Source organism: Aquarana catesbeiana, linkage group LG01 (assembly GCF_042186555.1).
Source record: "Aquarana catesbeiana isolate 2022-GZ linkage group LG01, ASM4218655v1, whole genome shotgun sequence".
NCBI lineage: Eukaryota > Metazoa > Chordata > Amphibia > Anura > Ranidae > Aquarana > Aquarana catesbeiana.
Window position 1 is genome coordinate 478,558,480 of NC_133324.1, and position 17,976 is coordinate 478,576,455.

At 45.2% G+C, this 17,976-nt stretch overlaps 1 protein-coding gene across 1 annotated transcript in view; it reads right to left on the reverse strand.

Annotated features, from left to right (window-relative positions):
* Positions 1–17,545, reverse strand: part of GNG10 (G protein subunit gamma 10) — an 82,989-nt gene extending 65,444 nt beyond the window's left edge. Inside the window, exon 1 of the mRNA XM_073591517.1 lies at positions 17,307–17,545. Within this exon, the coding sequence (XP_073447618.1) occupies positions 17,307–17,387 (81 nt within the window). The 5' untranslated portion in view covers positions 17,388–17,545. The remainder of the gene's footprint in view (positions 1–17,306) is intronic.
* Between the last annotated feature and the right edge of the window lie 431 nt (positions 17,546–17,976).

Here is a 17,976-nt window from a genome sequence, read left to right on the forward strand (position 1 = left end):
AGGAGTGCCAACAACATTTCTCTAGCTGCTAAAAGGCCATTCCATCTATAACAGGTACATGCTATTGACCGGCTGCTTGTTAACTTCTGTTACCCTAGGTAACCACATGTCTTCCCATTGGTGTCTTCATACCCCAATGTGTTAAGACCCACTTGGTAAACTACTTGCGATACACATGTTTACCAACTTCAGGCCAGGCAAGAATAATGTTTCAATATTTTACTTAGAAAAGTGCAGAAAAGAACATCTCAAAGTCCAACATACAAAAAACAGGGTTTTACCTACGTCCCTTCCCCTAACTACAGGCTTGTGCTGCCCAGGCATACCTGCAAGTCCAAGCAATTACAGTCCTACAGAGGCACATTCCTGTAGATGTAAGTCCTTCAGAGGCATAGTCCAGTGTTGATGTCTTTGGGGTGAGCCCTAGGTTCCAATGACTTTATATCCCGATGGTGATAGAAAATCTCCTTCTGTTCCTTGTGGGTATTTATTCTATGTCTCTCTCCCTTACGGATCTCGGATACAGCTTTCTCTCACTCTCCAGGGATTTCCCCACAGGGGAATCCCTGAACTCCTTGTCCCCCGGACTGGTGGCCGAACCCTTGTACCGGACCACTGTCCCATTATTATTTACCACAGGATTAGTGAGCTGGACCCAGAGCAGAACCCGCCAAAAAGACCAAAGAACCAGGAGAGGCATTAACTCCTATTCTCCCGGCTCTAGCTATTTCAACTCGCTTACAAGTTTGTATTAGAGCTAAAGATCTTGGCCGACATGATAGATTTCTGTGCATTATGGATAACCAAACCTCATTCTTCTTTTGATGCTCAATGCTTTTAATACATCATTCTATTCACAAACAGGAAAAAGTATCATGACCAAAGGGAATTGCAGTTCTTATTTCTTTCTTAACAATACCATTTTTAGAATATTTTCTACACAGGCAATTAGCTGATTTCAAAATGCCCAAAGCTATACACTGCAAAGAGGTGTGTGGGTGCAGAGCACAAAAGGCTTACACTAAAAGTTGAAAGACACTTTTATCCTCACCTATAAACACTCAATTACAAACACACACACATATATATGTGTATATATATATATATATATATACACACACACACACACATGTACTGTTTAGGCTGCTTAGACATGAAAAGCAAATCTTAGGAGGTCCAGATGAAATCTTTGCCACTCTCAAAATATTTCATAAATATACAAGTCCACCTACTTCTAGATGAGCTTCATCAATATTGAGAAATGTTTCCAAGGGTGACAACCTGTGTTTTTTTTTTTGTTTATGTGAAGAGTGCTAGTTCACCTTTACAGAAAAAAAAACGTAAGGATGATCTAACACTGGAAAGCATCCCAACTCCCCATTTTCCCCGAATTTCTGATAACCAACAGGGTTGCTAAACTCTCAGCAGCTCCAGCAGTCTGGGGATTTGAAATGACATGGACCAGACCAATTCTGACTGGTCAGCCCAATCACATTGATGGGGCTGACCAATCAGAATCCATCTGGTCTGTCCCAGAAGCGCTGATGGAGAAGAGGGTGAAGAGTGGGGATTTCAAATCCCCGACCACTGGAGCTGCTGCAAAATAGATCAGCAACCTCAGAGGTAAATACAGGACCAGGGGGTGGGGAGGGTGTCAGGTGTTAGATCACCTTTACTTTTTTTTCCTGCAAAATGTGAAATAACTTTTTAAAACCAAAGCCTACACAGATGTGGGCCATCAGAGAATGCCGCAGGCAGGGCTGGAAACTCTGCTAAGGGCTTCTATGCACAGGAAGAACTGCAATGTCAGCTCAAGATCAATCACCAGTTAAAAACATTGGTGGTAGATAATAACATGCAAACAGTTATAATGCATTAATGTGGTAGCTTATGTCAGGGCAAAAGTCAGCATAGCAGCAAGAAGCAAGGTGGTCATCTTGCATCAGCAAGATCTCTCTTAACCAGAAATGTTAGCATTCGGGTTTTTCCAGTTGTGCTTTCCAAGCTCTGCAGAAGTATAAACTGGCAAGGTTGAGAACTGGCAATGCAGCAATCAGCCATGGAAACTGAGGCAAGCATACTTCCATTTCTAACCAGAAAATGTCTAGTAAGGTTATCCGTTCAAAACTGTCAGAAAGTACTGGGAATCCTGGTATACCCATCTACAGTCCAGGGAAGTCTTATCAGAGATAGTCTTTTTGGAACAATCTCAACCAAAAAGCCTTTATTAAAGCCAAAAGGTGGTACAATTCCCCAATCGTGTCAAAGTGATAGTCTACCAGGAAGGGGGACACAGAGTTACCCAAAACAGGCAGCATGTGTACCCTATAGTTCTACACTTTGAACACTCAGCCTTTTCACCCAGCAGCAGGCTACCACAGCAGAGAGAGCAAAGTAGTTCCCTATGAATCAGTCAGCTCAAATATATAAAGGCCTGTGGACAGCGGATACTGCCAGTAAGGTTTGACTTACATTATGATGTGGACCTAGAACTCAAAGCTCTACAAGGCCTCTAGGCTCCTGGGATTCAGAACAGCACTTAGATCTGAAAGAACACATTCTGCACATTAGCCACAAGCCCTGGAGCTCCTCTTTTGCATGAGAGAAACCTAGGTGACACTATATATAAAATCCAGGGCTTTACAAATTTGCTTTGAATCTAGGAGCCAGCTAAAATAAGTTAGGATCCAGGCGCCCGTAACTGCATGTCCGGGGCGTCGGGCAATAAGAATTGCTCACACCTTCAGTGGCATGGGGTGGGTGGTCAGCACCCAGGCCATGCAGCCAGCTGGAAGGGAGGACAGAGCCAGATATACAGAAGAGAGTGGGGATGCAGCCAGGTGGAGGGGAGGATGGAGCCAGGTGGACAGAAGAGAGGAGGGGATGCAGCCTGGTGGAAGGGAGGATGGAAAGTCAATATATACAAAAGTCATTTTCCTGAGCTCAAATAGTGAACCTTGAGGTGTATATAGTGTAGGAACTCTTACTTGGCGCCTGCGACAATGCTGCCCCCTCAGGACAATGGGTATCCTTATAGAACGCAAAACGTGCACTGAGATTAAGGTGGGTCATTCGCTATCTCGGCTCTGAAGAGGGCTCGCCCTTGAAATATGTCAGCCACACCACAGATGCCTCCTGTTCTTTCTCCACTGGTAGAATGCAGTAGTTCTGAAGGCGATTGGTTCCACTTGTTAAGACATGTGCACGTATATCATGCATTCGTGAGTATAACGATTGTTATTTTATCTTGAGATAAAATGTATTGTGGTATTGTGCTAGGTCGGTGCGCCCCTCTCTTGTTGTTGATGTTTTGGAGGGGAGGATGGAGCCAGATGCACAGAGGAGGGGAGGATGGAGCCAGATGCACAGAGGAGGGGAGGAAGGAGCCAGATGCACAGAGGAGGGGAGGAAGGAGCCAGATGCACAGAGGAGGGGAGGAATGGAGCCAGATGCACAGAGGAGGGGAGGATGGAGCCAGATGCACAGAGGAGGGGAGGAAGGAACCAGATGCACAGAGGAGGGGAGGATGGAGCCAAATGCACAGAGGAGGGGAGGATGGAGCCAGATGCACAGAGGAGGGGAGGATGGAGCCAGATGCACAGAGGAGGGGAGGGAACACAGCCAGGTGGAGGGGAGGACGGAGCCAGATGCACAGAGGAGAGGAGAGGATACAGCCATGTCCCCTGACAACCCTCACCTGGTAGGGTCTTTTTTTCTCCCATGCTCCTGTGATGGGTAAGGAGATCCGGAGCGGAGACCTAGACAGCGTGGCGGAAGCAAGCAGCTATGCTGACTGCGATCACCCACAGGCCAGCCAACTGTCTGCTACCGCATGTGACCAGTTCGGCCAACCACAAGGCGGCCATTGCTGAGCTCAGACAGCCAAGGAGGCTCAGGCTGCTAATGGATGGAGAGCGGCGGTCAGAGCGCAGTCAGTGCAAGGAGTGACAGGCTGATGCTTAAATGTGAGCGCACAGCACACTCAGGAGTCAGAGTACGGAACAGTAAATGTACTAACAAAAGCCCAGGCGCCAGGATGCAATTTCTAGTCGCCATGGCGACTGGGATTTATCGAGCCCTGAATAATCACACATGCATTAAATTTCCACAGTGTCCTTCCATAAATTCTATGTAGTGCAAGCCAAAGATGACCATTTGGAGATTGTCTGTGAAATTGACAACCTCTTCATTTTCAATCACCAAGTGGCTGATCTAGCTGAGGGTCAGATCCTTCTATAAAGCAAACAGAATCAACAACTGTAAAAACAAAGGAGAAAAATATTCAGTAAAGAGAGGCATGCATTATTTAGCACACCCGCTGCCTGCAGGCTGGACACAATTACTGAACTGTGTCACCGAGACAGAGAGATACAGTGCACATGGAGGGAAGCACCCACCACATGGAGCTCCTTTCTCTGTAATCTAGATGTGGAGCTCATTTTATATATTGCATTAGTGATTTACAGTCCCAGTGTTAGAATTGCCACATAAATACAAAAATGAAATAACATTCTATGGATAGCACAAATGCATTAAAACACTTGTAATCACTCAATTAAAGGGGATATCCCTTTTTAACTATACCGATACTTCTCTACCTATCCATATTTTTAGCTCTTCACTTCATAAGTAATATACAGGGACTTGTTACTAAAAACGATACACATTTCAGAAATCATAGAATTATAGAACCATAATACTAGACGTGACCCTGCAGACCAAATTTGAAACTGCAATATGAGGCCCTCAAAAATGTAAGGGATGTTTAGAAGAGGTAAACTGAACATCAATGAACAGAGGAATACGAAGCAGTGAGAAAAAAATCAAATATAGTAAATGTTTTAAAAGATGAGCAGACAAACAAAAAAGTGATGGGCTTTCCTGTGGGCCGCCCCTGAAAAAAATAAGTTAGCCCTTGATAGCTATTATAGATCAACAAGTACATGTATTTCTAAATACAGGAGCATAAGGCTTTTAGATGCAAGAAGAGATCAAAGAGAATTTTCCATGATAGAAATATGGGGGTTTGTACTGCGGTCTTCCTTATGAAAATGCTTGTTGCCTGGCTGTTATTCTGATCCACTACAAAAGAAAACTAAAAAGATCATGATCTGCATTCATGTTCAAGTTCAAAAACTCAAAATTATGACTTCACAGTTTTGCCGCCTCTAAAAATTCTAATTACATTACGTTCACTAATTTGTTGTTTGGGCAATGAATGCAAGCGTCATCCAAATCATTTGAAATCATGGTTGGGACCATTGATTTGTACAGAGTACAAATATGACAGCCACAGCTGTTTGCACACAGAATGTGCCGGCATTGCTTACAACCACTGGAAAAAAAAAAAAAAAATCAATCTATTCTTGCCAGTGGTCGCCCCTTGCTGCTGCTAAACTGCCTTGTAAACATAGCCTTTTAGATCGAATTTAATCAAACTGAGTTGATAGATTTGCATCAATCTGCAGCACTGAGATGCTATGGTTATGAATCTAATCATATTTCAATTGATCAGATTATGAGTTGCATGGTGGAAACAGACATACAATTGTGTCTTCCAAAAATCGATCGAAATGCACTTCCCTGTGTGTGGCATATCAAGCAATTGAGTTGTTGACTATACAGTTGATCAATTATTCCTATGGGGAGAGAAAAAAATTAATTGAATATTTATCAAAACGTGTATGGCCAGGCTGGCCGTAGATGGCTACAAATTCGAGCCTGCAAGCCAATCAGCCATGGGTGTCACCGCTATGGACTACGATAGCTAGCTTCGTCCATCAACACTGCCACTGAGCTGTGTATGGCTAGATTACTTTATTTGCTCGCTCTGTGCTGTTTTTACCTCACGAGCTGCATGGTAAAAATAAATACCTTTTAGGTGTGTTTTGGCAAAAAAAAAAGCTCTTTCCCCTTTCCTTGTCTACACTGCCCATGGAGCCAGGTGGGTCTGGTGCATGAATCAGAACGCAGACTGCTTTCTGATCAGTGCAGGACCCACACAGATGTACAGTGCCTTAAAAAAGTATCCATACCCCTTGAAATTTTCCACATTTTGTCATGTTACAACCAAAAACGTAAATGTATTTTATTGGGATTTTATGTGATAGACCAACACAAAGTGGCACATAATTGTGAAGTGGAAGGAAAATGATAAATGGCTTTCAAAATGTTTTACAAATAAATAGCTGAAAAGTGTTGCGTGCATTTGTATTCAGCCCCCTTTACTCTGATACCCTTAAGTAAAATCTAGTTCCCTTAGAAGTCACCTAATCAGTAAATAGAGTCCACCTGTGTGTAATTGAATCTCAGTATAAATACAGCTGTTCTGTGAAGGCCTCAGAGGGTTGTTAGAGAACCTTAGTGAACAAACAGCATCATGAAGGCCAAGGAACACACCAGACAGGTCAGGGATAAAGTTGTGGAGAAGTTTAAAGCAGGGTTAGGTTATAAAAAAATATCCCAGGCTTTGAACATCCCACAGAGCACTGTTCAATTTATCATCCGAAAATGGAAAAAGTATGGCACAACTGCAAACCTACCAAGACATCGCCGTCCACCTAAACTGACAGGCCGGGCAAGGAGAGCATTAATCAGAGAAGCAGCCAAGAGGTAATGGTAACTCTGGTGAAGCTGCAGAGATCTATAGCTCAGGTGGGAGAATCTGTCCACAGGACAACTATTAGTCCTGCACTCCACAAATCTGGCCCTTATGGAAGAGTGGAAAGAAGAAAGCCATTGTTGAAAGAAAGCCATAAGAAGTTCCGTTTGAAGTTTGCGAGAAGCCATGTGGGGGACATAGTAAACATGTGGAAGAAGGTGCTCTGGAAAGATGAGAGCAGAATTGAACTTTTTGGCATAAAAGCAAAATGCTATGTATGGTGGAAAACTAACACTGCACATCACCCTGAACACACCATCCCCACCGCGAAACATGGTGGTGGCAGCATCATGTTGTGGGAATGCTTTTCTTCAGCAGGAACAGGGAAGCTGGTCAGATTTGATGGGAAGATGGATGGAGCCACATACAGGGCAACCTTAGAAGAAATCTGTTAGAGAGTCTGCAAAAGACTTGAGACTGGGGATGAGGTTCACCTTCTAGCAGGACAACGACCCTAAACGTAAAGCCAGATCTATAATGGAATGGTTTAGATCAAAACATATTCATGTGTTAGAATGGCCCAGTCAAAGTCCAGCCCTAAATCCAACTGAGAATCTGAGACATACCCAAAAAGACTTGCAGCTGTAATTGCAGCCAAAGGTGATTTTACAAAGTAATGACTCAGGGGGGCTGAATACAAATGCACACCACACTTTATTTGTAAAAAAAATTAGAAAACTATTTATCATTTTCCTTCCACTTCACAATTATGTGCCACTTTGTGTTGGTCTATCACATAAAATCCCAATAAAATACATTTACGTTTTTGGTTGTAACATGACAAAATGTGGAAAATGTCAAGGGGTATGAATACTTTTTCAAAGGCATTGTACATTGGCACTTAGAGCAAAAACAGGTTACAATGATAAAAGTGGAAGCAGGGACGCTGGATGTGCTCCACCTGCATTCCACTGGGCGGAAGTGACGTATCACGCTCAACCACATCCGACACCTTTCATCAGCATGTCTTCCGTCATTAGGGGTCACATGACCGGATACGTCGCTTCCCTGAATGTATACAGATTGGTACGCCTGTGTGAATGAGACCTTAACCTGGTTGTAAACTCTTACATATTCCCAGTGAAGTGACTACACTCAGGTGGTACACAGATATGAAACAAACCCTCCTACATAAGGTGTACCCGTCTATCAGCAGACCTCTGTTCTCTACAGCCGTTTAAAGCTTGTCTGAACTGTCAGAAAACAGGGGGCAGGGAGCTAAATTTACAGAAGAGCTGACTGAAAGGAAGGGACAAACCTCCCTTCACACAGGAACAGAGCTGAGGTTGTCAACCACAGGTTGTGTGCTGGAGCTCCCTCCCCTGTCCAGGTGTCTAGGTCATCCAGCAGTTTCCTCACCTGCGCCGATTCTTGAATCGGCTCTCGAGTGCTGGCGCCGCCATCTTGACTAAGTATCCCCTTATACTGGGCTACTATCTAGGCATTCATAGGAGTATATCTCTGTGGCTCTCAGACTCACAGCATTCACTACTTCCTGGTTTACTATGCACATCAATATGTGCCTAAGATTTGAGGATCTAACTATGAACAGCTGATGAAGCAACTTTGGGAAAAGTGACCAGAAGGACTCCCTTAGATACCCTTACTGGGTGGAGTGAGCTGCTAAGGCCCTACAGACCACAGATACCACGTGTGGACCACTAGGAGAGATACCAGGAACCATCCCAGGCTATCTTTACATGCCCATTACCCCTGCAGGGGTGCAGGGAGCTGGTGAGTAGGGACCAATCAGGGGGAGCACAGAAGCACACTCAATTCTCTGAACACAAGAGTCACTTCAGCACTTTTTTTGTTTTTCGCTGGTCATTTTGGAGCGTCACAAATAATTTTTTATATATATTTTATATCTTCATGCTGATTTTTTATTATGGTTTATGACTACACATATGTGTCACTGGATTTTGCTGTTTTTTTTTATACATTTTTGCACATAATGTATATATTTTTTTTAATCTTTTGGACATTAAGGTTTTTTTGATGGTACATGGATCCCATGAGGTTTATCTCTCAAGGTTATTCTTATGTACACATATATATGTGAGGTTTATTGGGATTCACTTAATATTTATTTTTATCTGTGTATTGCACATTTTTTTATTTATTGCACATTGGTATGGATGCATGGAGCCTGCATTATCAGGTTAACTAACCCTTCCGTACACACATTCACCACTGGCATGCACATTGCCACTATATTCATCCTTATAAGTTAGCCAGTAGGTAGCACCACCAATCCCACACCTGCACATCATTACTTTCTTCAGTCTCATTCCAGGGACTGATTAGGGGAGGCTGCAACCTGTTATAATATTGTTGCTATCCTGAGCGCGGAGTTTCTCTCTATATATTTTAGTATCGCAAGCATGCTTTACTGCATATACAGACTGATTTTACTGCTGTAGGTTTAGTAACACTTTAAAAGCAGAATACGATTTTTAATAAACATTTTCCATGGGATACAATTGGAAGGACCTGCAGAAATTCAATCAAGAAATACAAAGATGTAGAAACGTGCACAATTTCATAATGCAGTACAAATCTGAACAGTAGGCACAAAGGAAGACTCTTATGCAGCGTACACACGAGCGGACTTTCCGACCGGACTGGTCCGACGGACCGAATCCGGCAGACAATCGACCATGTGTGGGCTGCATCGGACTTCCGAAGGACCGTCCTGGTCGGAAATCCGACGGACTTTAGATTTGAAACCTGCTTCAAATCTTTACGTCATAACTCCCCCGGACTCAGTTCCTAACGGAAAGCCCGTTCGTCTGTATGCTGGTCCGACGGACCAGTTACGACGCAAGGGCAGGGTACTACATCTTGCGCTCGCTGCAATAGGAAAAAAAAATTTCCTATTGCGGCGAGCGCGAGGGGGAGGCGACGATGTCTCTTAGGTCAGGTTTGGCTTTTAGGGGAACCCCCTATACATAAAAACCGGCGTGGGGTCCCCCCAAAATCTATACCAGACCCCTTATCCAAGGACGCAGCCCAGCCGGTCAGGAAAGGGGGTGGGGACGAGCGAGCGCCCCCCCCCCTCCTGAACCGTACCAGGCCGCATGCCCTCAACCTGCGGCCCCCCCCCACCCCAAAGCACCTTGTCCCCATGTTGATGAGGACAAGGGCCTCTTCCCGACAACCCTGGCCATTGGTTGTCAGGGTCTGCGGGCGGGGGGCTTATCGGAATCTGGGAGTCCCCTTTAATAAGGGGGCCCCCAGATCCCGGCCCCCCACACTATGTGAATGAGTATGGGGTACATGGTACCCCTACCCATTTACCTAGGGAAAAAGTGTCAATAAAAAAAACACACTACACAGGTTTTTAAAGTAATTATGCAGCTCCGGGGGTCTTCTTCCGACTTCGGGGGGTCTTCTTCCAACTTCGCCGCTCTCTCCGGCCTCTTCTCCCGCTCTCCGGCCTCTTCTGCCGCTCTTTTGCATCGTCTTTTTCCCTCTTCTCTTCTGAGGGGGCGGGGTCACCGCCTATATAAGTCATTGCGGAGTGCTCAGAGAGCATTACAGCTGAAGAGGGGGTCGTGTCAACATCGGAAGAAGAGAAGAGGGAAGAAGACGACGCAGAAGTCCGGGCCACCACTAGCAAAATGCGGCAGAAGATAGCGGAGGAGCAGGCAGAAGAACCGGACACCGGGAGAAGAGGCCAGAGAGAAGGAGAAGAACCGGACACCGGGAGAAGAGGCCGGAGAGAGCGGCGAAGTCGGAAGACCCCCCAAAGTCGGAAGACCCCCGGAGCTGTCTAATAAAATTACTTTAAAAACCTGTGTAGTGTGTTTTTTTATTGACACTTTTTCCCTAGGTGAATGGGTAGGGGTACCATGTACCCCATACTCATTCACATAGGGTGGGGGGGCCAGGATCTGGGGGCCCCCTTATTAAAGGGAGCTCCTGGATTCCGATAAGCCCCCCGCCCGCAGACCTCGACAACCAACGGCCAGGGTTGTCGGGAAGAGGCTCTTGTCCTCATCAACATGGGGACAAGGTGCTTTGGGGTGGGGGGGACGCAGGGCGCCCACTCCCCCAAAGCACCCACCCCCCCCCATGTTGAGGGCATGCGGCCTGGTACGGTTCAGGAGGGGGGGGGGGCGCTCGCTCGTCCCCACCCCCTTTCCTGACCAGCCGAGCTGCGTGCTCGGATAAGGGTCTGGTATGGATTTTGGGGGTTCCCCTTAAAATCCATACCAGACCTAAGGCGCCAATCTCACCAATAAAAGCGGCGAGATTGACTTCCTTTTCTAGTCCCGTCGTAACCGGGTCACGTTCAAAATGAGCAAACTTGTTCGTGTGTGGGCAAGTCCGTTCATTCAGAAAGTCCGTCATAACTCCGTCGGGAAGACCGGCGGACATAGTCTGCCGGAAAGTCCGTTCGTAGTCCGGTCGTGTGTAGGCAAGTCCTTCGTAAAAAAAAAGTCAGTCGGAAAGTCTGCCCGTGTGTACGCGGCTTTAGCTTTGCTTAGCTAAGATTATGTGCGGACCAATATATTCCTTAAACAAAAAAATACTAAAAACGGGTAGATGCAATGGGAAGAGAGAAGTCAGGAAAAAAAAAAAAAAAAGAGAGAGAAGGAGATCTAGTCTGACTGGGCATGCCAGTATCTCCACAACACAGCGATCAGGATTATGAATTATGGTTCACAGGTACCATCTCAGAACGTCAGAATTCGAAAACTCAATCCAGGCGTACCATGTTGTTGTGAATTTAGAGTGTTTTTCCTGAATACTCGCCATGTGATTCAGTGCAGTCACACATAAGAACAGAGTAGATGGCCGCGGTGAGTAGGAAGCAGAATAAACCTTTTCTGGCCACTTGTGGTAAACCTGGAAACACCGATAGTAAGGCCAATTCAGGTGTTGCAGAGTAATCATGCCTAAACTGGAAGACAGCTTCCCAAAACAACACCAGGAGTGGGCAGGACCACCATAGGTGTAACATGGTGCCCGTGTCACAAGAAAGACTTTTCCTGCAGAAACCAGGAGGATATGTACTGCAGAAGACCATGCTTTCATTTACAAAGCGAATGTTCACTTTCCTTAGTGAATGTGGTTAAAAAAGTATTTTTGCTTGCACATAATTGTATGATAGAAATCAGCACACCTTCACCTCAGTCAATAAGCTAAGGGAAATTTTCTTTGCAAAGTGGAAATTCACCTTACCAGGTGAACAGTATAACCCCTTTAGTAAATCAACTTCACTATAGGGGAGAATATTTAAACCAACAGCAACACTTTCATGGAGTTTTTTTTTGCTATTTCTGACATGTGCGAAAAAGTTCACCTAGTTTTTATCTGCTACACTTTTACATTCTACTGCTATGGTTGTGCCAAATTCATTAAAGTGGTTCTAAAGGCTCAAGGTTTTTTTTACCTTCATGCATTCAATGCATGAAGGTAAAAAAAACTTCTGTGTGCAGCTCCCCCCAGCCCCCCCCCCAATACTTACCTGAGCCCAATCTTAATCCAGTGATGTCCTCTGCCCTCCGGGGACTCTTACTTCTCATTGGCTGAGGCAGCAGCAGAAGCCATTGGCTCCAGCTGCTGTGAAACACAGCCACTCAGTGAAGGAAGAGGACATGGCCGAGCCGTGGCTCAGGAGCGAGTCTGCTTGGGTGCCCCCACTGCATGCTGCTTGCTCTGGGGGCACTTGCCAGGAGTGCTGGTGAGGGACCCAAGAATGGGAGGATCCGGGTGCTCTGTGCAAAACCACTGCACACAGCAGGTAAGTATAACTTTTTTGTTATTAAAAAAAAAAAAAAAAACACCAAGACTTTAATATTACTTTAGCCCGTTGGCACTGGCCGCACCCAAATATGCTGCCTCTCTGCAGGTAAGCCTTGGCGCCAAGTGGCCACATATTTGCGTGATCTGGTGGAATACAGCACACTCTGCACGCTCCTGGCACAGTTACCAGCAGCTAACGGAAAGCTCACAATCGCTGCTTGTGATTGGAAGCTTTCCGATCATGTGATCGCTGTGACAGCCAATCACAGCGGTCACATGATCATAAACCCCACCCCCTGGCCTCCTAAATCCCTTAAAGGGTCGGCTACAAGTGGTTAAGAAACACTGCAAAATCGGTGATAAGCAAAGTAGAGGTAAATAAGACCTCTTCCATGTTGGAATAAATTTTGTCGCACATGCGAGTATTGTGACGCAGACAAAAGTCTATCTCAGGCAAGTTGTGCCATTTGTTACACAGATGGAAACAGGTTTTTAATGAGTATCTACAACACTTCAGAAATTCCAGGATAGGTTTCTTCTGTAATAAGGACTTTTTACGGTTCTCCTTGCAAGACGTTTAAAATGTACACAAACGTGCTCTTGCGCAGCTCAATATACATTCTCGGCACACTTGGATGGGATGAATGAACTGCGTAGTAGTTACATCATTCCTGCCAATCAAAATGGCCAGAGACCCTGAACCTCAGGGAGTTTGCAGACATTGCATCAGTGGGAGGGGAGGTATTTGAAGGTTTAGTCCCACTGTAAAGCCCAACTCCAGCAATTACTAAGCTGGAAGCTCAAAAGCTTTTATGAAACTTTTAGCAAGCTTTTGGCAAGTTTCCAGAAGCTTTCTCGAAGCCTTTTAAGCGCCCTTCAGCTCCTGTTTGGAAATGTTATACACAAATCTTAATGGGAGTGTTGGTTGTCACTTTAACCACTTGAGCTCCTGGAAGACTTTACCCCCTTCACGACCAGGCCATTTTTTGCTGTTCAGTACTGCACTACTTTTACTGGTAATTAGGCAGTCATGCAACGCTGTACCCAAACAAAATGTATCATTTTTTTCACACAAATAGAGCTTTCTTTTGGTGGTATTTGATCACCACTTTTTTTTATTTTTTGCGATATAAACAAAAAAAAGACACAAAATATTCTTTTAATTTCTGCTATAAAACATATCCAATAAAAAGAATTAAAAAATCTAATTTCCTCATAAATTTTGGCAAATATGTATTCTGCTACATTTTTGATTTAAAAAAAAAAAATCACAATAAGTGTATATTGATTGGTTAGTGTGAAAGTTATAGCGTCTATAGTATATAACTATGGTATACAGTATATACTGGCATTTTTTTTTAATACTACTAATGGCAGTGATCAGTGACCTATAATGGGACTGCGCTAGTGCGGTGGGCAATCTGACACTGGTGCTGGGGGGGCTGACCAACTGCCACTGACATCAGCTGTGACATTAATACAGTGATAATTCTATACTAATGACACTGGCTGGGAAGGGGTTATCTAGGCAATCAAGGGATTAAAAGTGTGCCTAACTATATGTAATGTGTGTAAAGTGTCCTGCTTTCATCACTAGTTAGAACTTTCACCTGGCAGCACCGGGGTCACCGGTTTAAATTCCAACCATGACACTACCTGCCTGGAGTTTGCATGTTCTCCCTGTGCCTGTGTGGGTTTCCTCCGGGGACTCGGGTTTCTTCCCACACTCCAAAGACATACTGGTAAATTAATTGAATACTGTCTAAATTGGCCCATGTATGTGTATATATGAATGTGAGTTAGGGACATTAGATTGTAAGCTCCTTGAGGGCAGGGACTGATGTGAATGTATAATATATATGTAAAGTGCTGCATAAATTGATGGCTCTATATAGGTACATGTAATAAATAGATATCTCCATTTCTCATTCCTTGCTTTGCAAAATATAGGGTACTGAAATCTGTTGCCATTTCATGGTTGCACACAAACTTAAGGTTTGTCATGTTGGGTATCCATTTACTTGGTCTTTATATTTTAACCAAAAAATAGGGTAATTTATTGCATTTGTATGCCCTAAAATTAGTTTTAGTGTATTTTTTACCTTTGTGGGAATATCGTGTGAAATAAAATAAAAAATTGGAACTACATATATTTTATTCTCTAGGGCAGTAGTCAAACGCCCTTTGCTTGCCTTTACTCGACCTTAGGGGCACTATTCCTCCCACTGACACCAACAAGGGGGCACCATTCCTCCCCCTGACACCAGCGATGGGACACCATTCCTCCCCCTGACACCAGCGATGGGACACCATTCCTCCCCCTGACACCAGCGATGGGACACCATTCCTCCCCCTGACACCAGCGATGGGACACCATTCCTCCCCCTGACACCAGCGATGGGACACCATTCCTCCCACTGACACCAGCGATGGGACACCATTCCTCCCACTGACACCAGCGATGGGACACCATTCCTCCCACTGACACCAGCGATGGGACACCATTCCTCCCACTGACACCAGCGATGGGACACCATTCCTCCCACTGACACCAGCGATGGGACACCATTCCTCCCACTGACACCAGCGATGGGACACCATTCCTCCCACTGACACCAGCGATGGGACACCATTCCTCCCACTGACACCAGCGATGGGACACCATTCCTCCCACTGACACCAGCGATGGGACACCATTCCTCCCACTGACACCAGCGATGGGACACTATTCCTCCCACTGACACCAGCGATGGGACACCATTCCTCCCACTGACACCAGCGATGGGACACCATTCCTCCCACTGACACCAGCGATGGGACACCATTCCTCCCACTGACACCAGCGATGGGGCACCATTCCTCCCACTGACATCAATGATGGGGCACCATTCCTCCCACTGACATCAATGATGGGGCACCATTCCTCCCACTGACATCAATGATGGGACACCATTCCTCCCACTGACATCAATGATGGGGCACCATTCCTCCCACTGACATCAATGATGGGGCACTATTCCTGCCACTGACATCAATGATGGGGCACTATTCCTCCCACTGACATCAAAGATGGGGCACTATTCCTCCCACTGACACCAATGATGGGACACTATTCCTCCCACTGATACCAACGATGGGATACTATTCTTCCCATTGACATTAATGATGGGGCACTATTCCTCCCACTGATACCAATGATGGGACACTATTCCTCCCACTGACACCAATGATGGGGTAATATTCCTTCCAATGATGAGACACTATTCCTCCCACTGACATCAATGATGGGGCACTATTCCTCCCACGGACACCAATGATGGGGTAATATTCCTTCCAATGATGAGACACTATTCCTCCCACTGACATCAATGATGGGGCACCATTCCTCCCACTGACATCAATGATGGGCACTATTCCTGCCACTGACATCAATGATGGGGCACTATTCCTCCCACTGACATCAATGATGGGGCACTATTCCTCCCACTGACACCAATGATGGGACACTATTCCTCCCACTGATACCAGTGATGGGATACTATTCTTCCCATTGACATTAATGATGGGGCACTATTCCTCCCACTGATACCAATGATGGGGTAATATTCCTTCCAATGATGAGACACTATTCCTCCCACTGACATCAATGATGGGGCACTATTCCTCCCACTGACATCAATGATGGGGCACTATTCCTCCCACTGACACCAATGATGGGACACTATTCCTCCCACTGACACCAATGATGGGATACTATTCTTCCCATTGACATTAATGATGGGGCACTATTCCTCCCACTGAAACCAATGATGGGATACTAGTCTTCCCATTGACATCAATGATGGGGCACTATTCCTCCCACTGATACCAGTGATGGGACACTATTCCTCCCACTGACACCAATGATGGGGTAATATTCCTTCCAATGATGAGACACTATTCCTCCCACTGACATCAATGATGGGGCACTATTCCTCCCACTGACACCAATGATGAGGTATTATTCCTCCCACTGACACCAATGGTGAGGCACTATTTCCCCCACTGACACCAATGATGGGGTATTATTCCTCCTTCTACTGACTATAGGCACGGGGGGGGGGGGGGGGTTATTTACTAAAGGCAAATCCACTTTGCACTACAAGTGCACTTGGAAGTGCAGTCGCTGTAAATCTGAGGGGGACATGCAAGGAAAATAAAAAACAGCATTTTAGCTTGCACATGACTGGATGATAAAATCAGCAGAGCTTCCCCTCATTTCAGATCTACCCCTCAGATCTACAGTGACTGCACTTCCAAGTGCACTTTCAGTGCAAAGTGGATTTGATTTTAGTAAATGAACCTCAATGTAATTTGTTTTACTCTCACTGATCCTGGGGCATCTCCTACTTCCACTGGCCACTCCGGCCCCCTTAAAGTCTGAAGGACAGTAAACCGGCCCTTTGTTTAGAAAGTTTGAAGACCCCTGCTCTAGGGTGTCTGCTTTCAGAAAATATATAATGTTTTGGGGGGTTTTATGTAATCTTCAGGCTTAAAATTTGATTTTAAACATGGATGCAAAAAAAAAAAAAAAATGCAAAAACGACTGACAGCAAAAGGGTTAAAGCCTTTGGATCAACATAACAGCCAGGCAACTAGCTTATTCAGTATGTTTTTTTCCAGTCTACAGTGCCGATAAGTAGGGGACACCCTGTACCCCATCTTTAATAGAAGGGCTTGTCCAGCCCCTTTGTAGAGATGATGGATCAAAGCCTTGATAGACAGTGAACATGCAACAGGATGGACTTCACCATCTTCACATGTCAGTCCATCTGATACAAAGATGCCATGTACTGCCAACTTGTCAGTGCCAGTCCCACCCAAACCTCTGCCATCAGCTGACTTCTATTACCTTGATCCTCTCCACACTGGCCTCCAGCTTCAGCTGCTCCACCAGTCTCTGCATAGTGCTCAGGTTAGAGTTTGAAGACATGTTCTGTCCAGCAGGAGAAGAACTCGATGTAGGGGAAAGGAGCACCCTGTTGCTTCTCCAACAGATAGTAGTTGTGATCAATGCTCGGATCCGGGCAGGAAATGATCTCACAAGCAGCTAAACTAACACACTCTCTCCCTCCTACCCATCCAGCACAAAACTGCAGCTTCCAAACTCTGCATTGGGAAAGGCTTGGCTGCGGGCGCCACCTACAGGTAGCCACTGAGAAGCGCATCAACAGAACAAGCTAATGGGATGGGAATGTTCCAGGATACAATACAATTTATGCTACATTTTATTTATTTATTACAGGTACAGTACTTGTATAGCACCATCAATTTACGCAGCACTTCACATATACAGTATATGTTACATTCACATCAGTCCCTACCCTCAAGGAGCTTACAATCTAAGGTCCCTAACTCACATTCATACAGACACATACTAGCATACCTCCCAACTTTTTGAGATGGGAACAAGGGACACCTATTAGCTTAGCAAAAGTATGTAGGCATAGGACACCCCCTCTTCCACGCCCCCTTAAAGAAGAATTATACAAAAAAAAAATGATTAGTTAAACCCAAAAGAG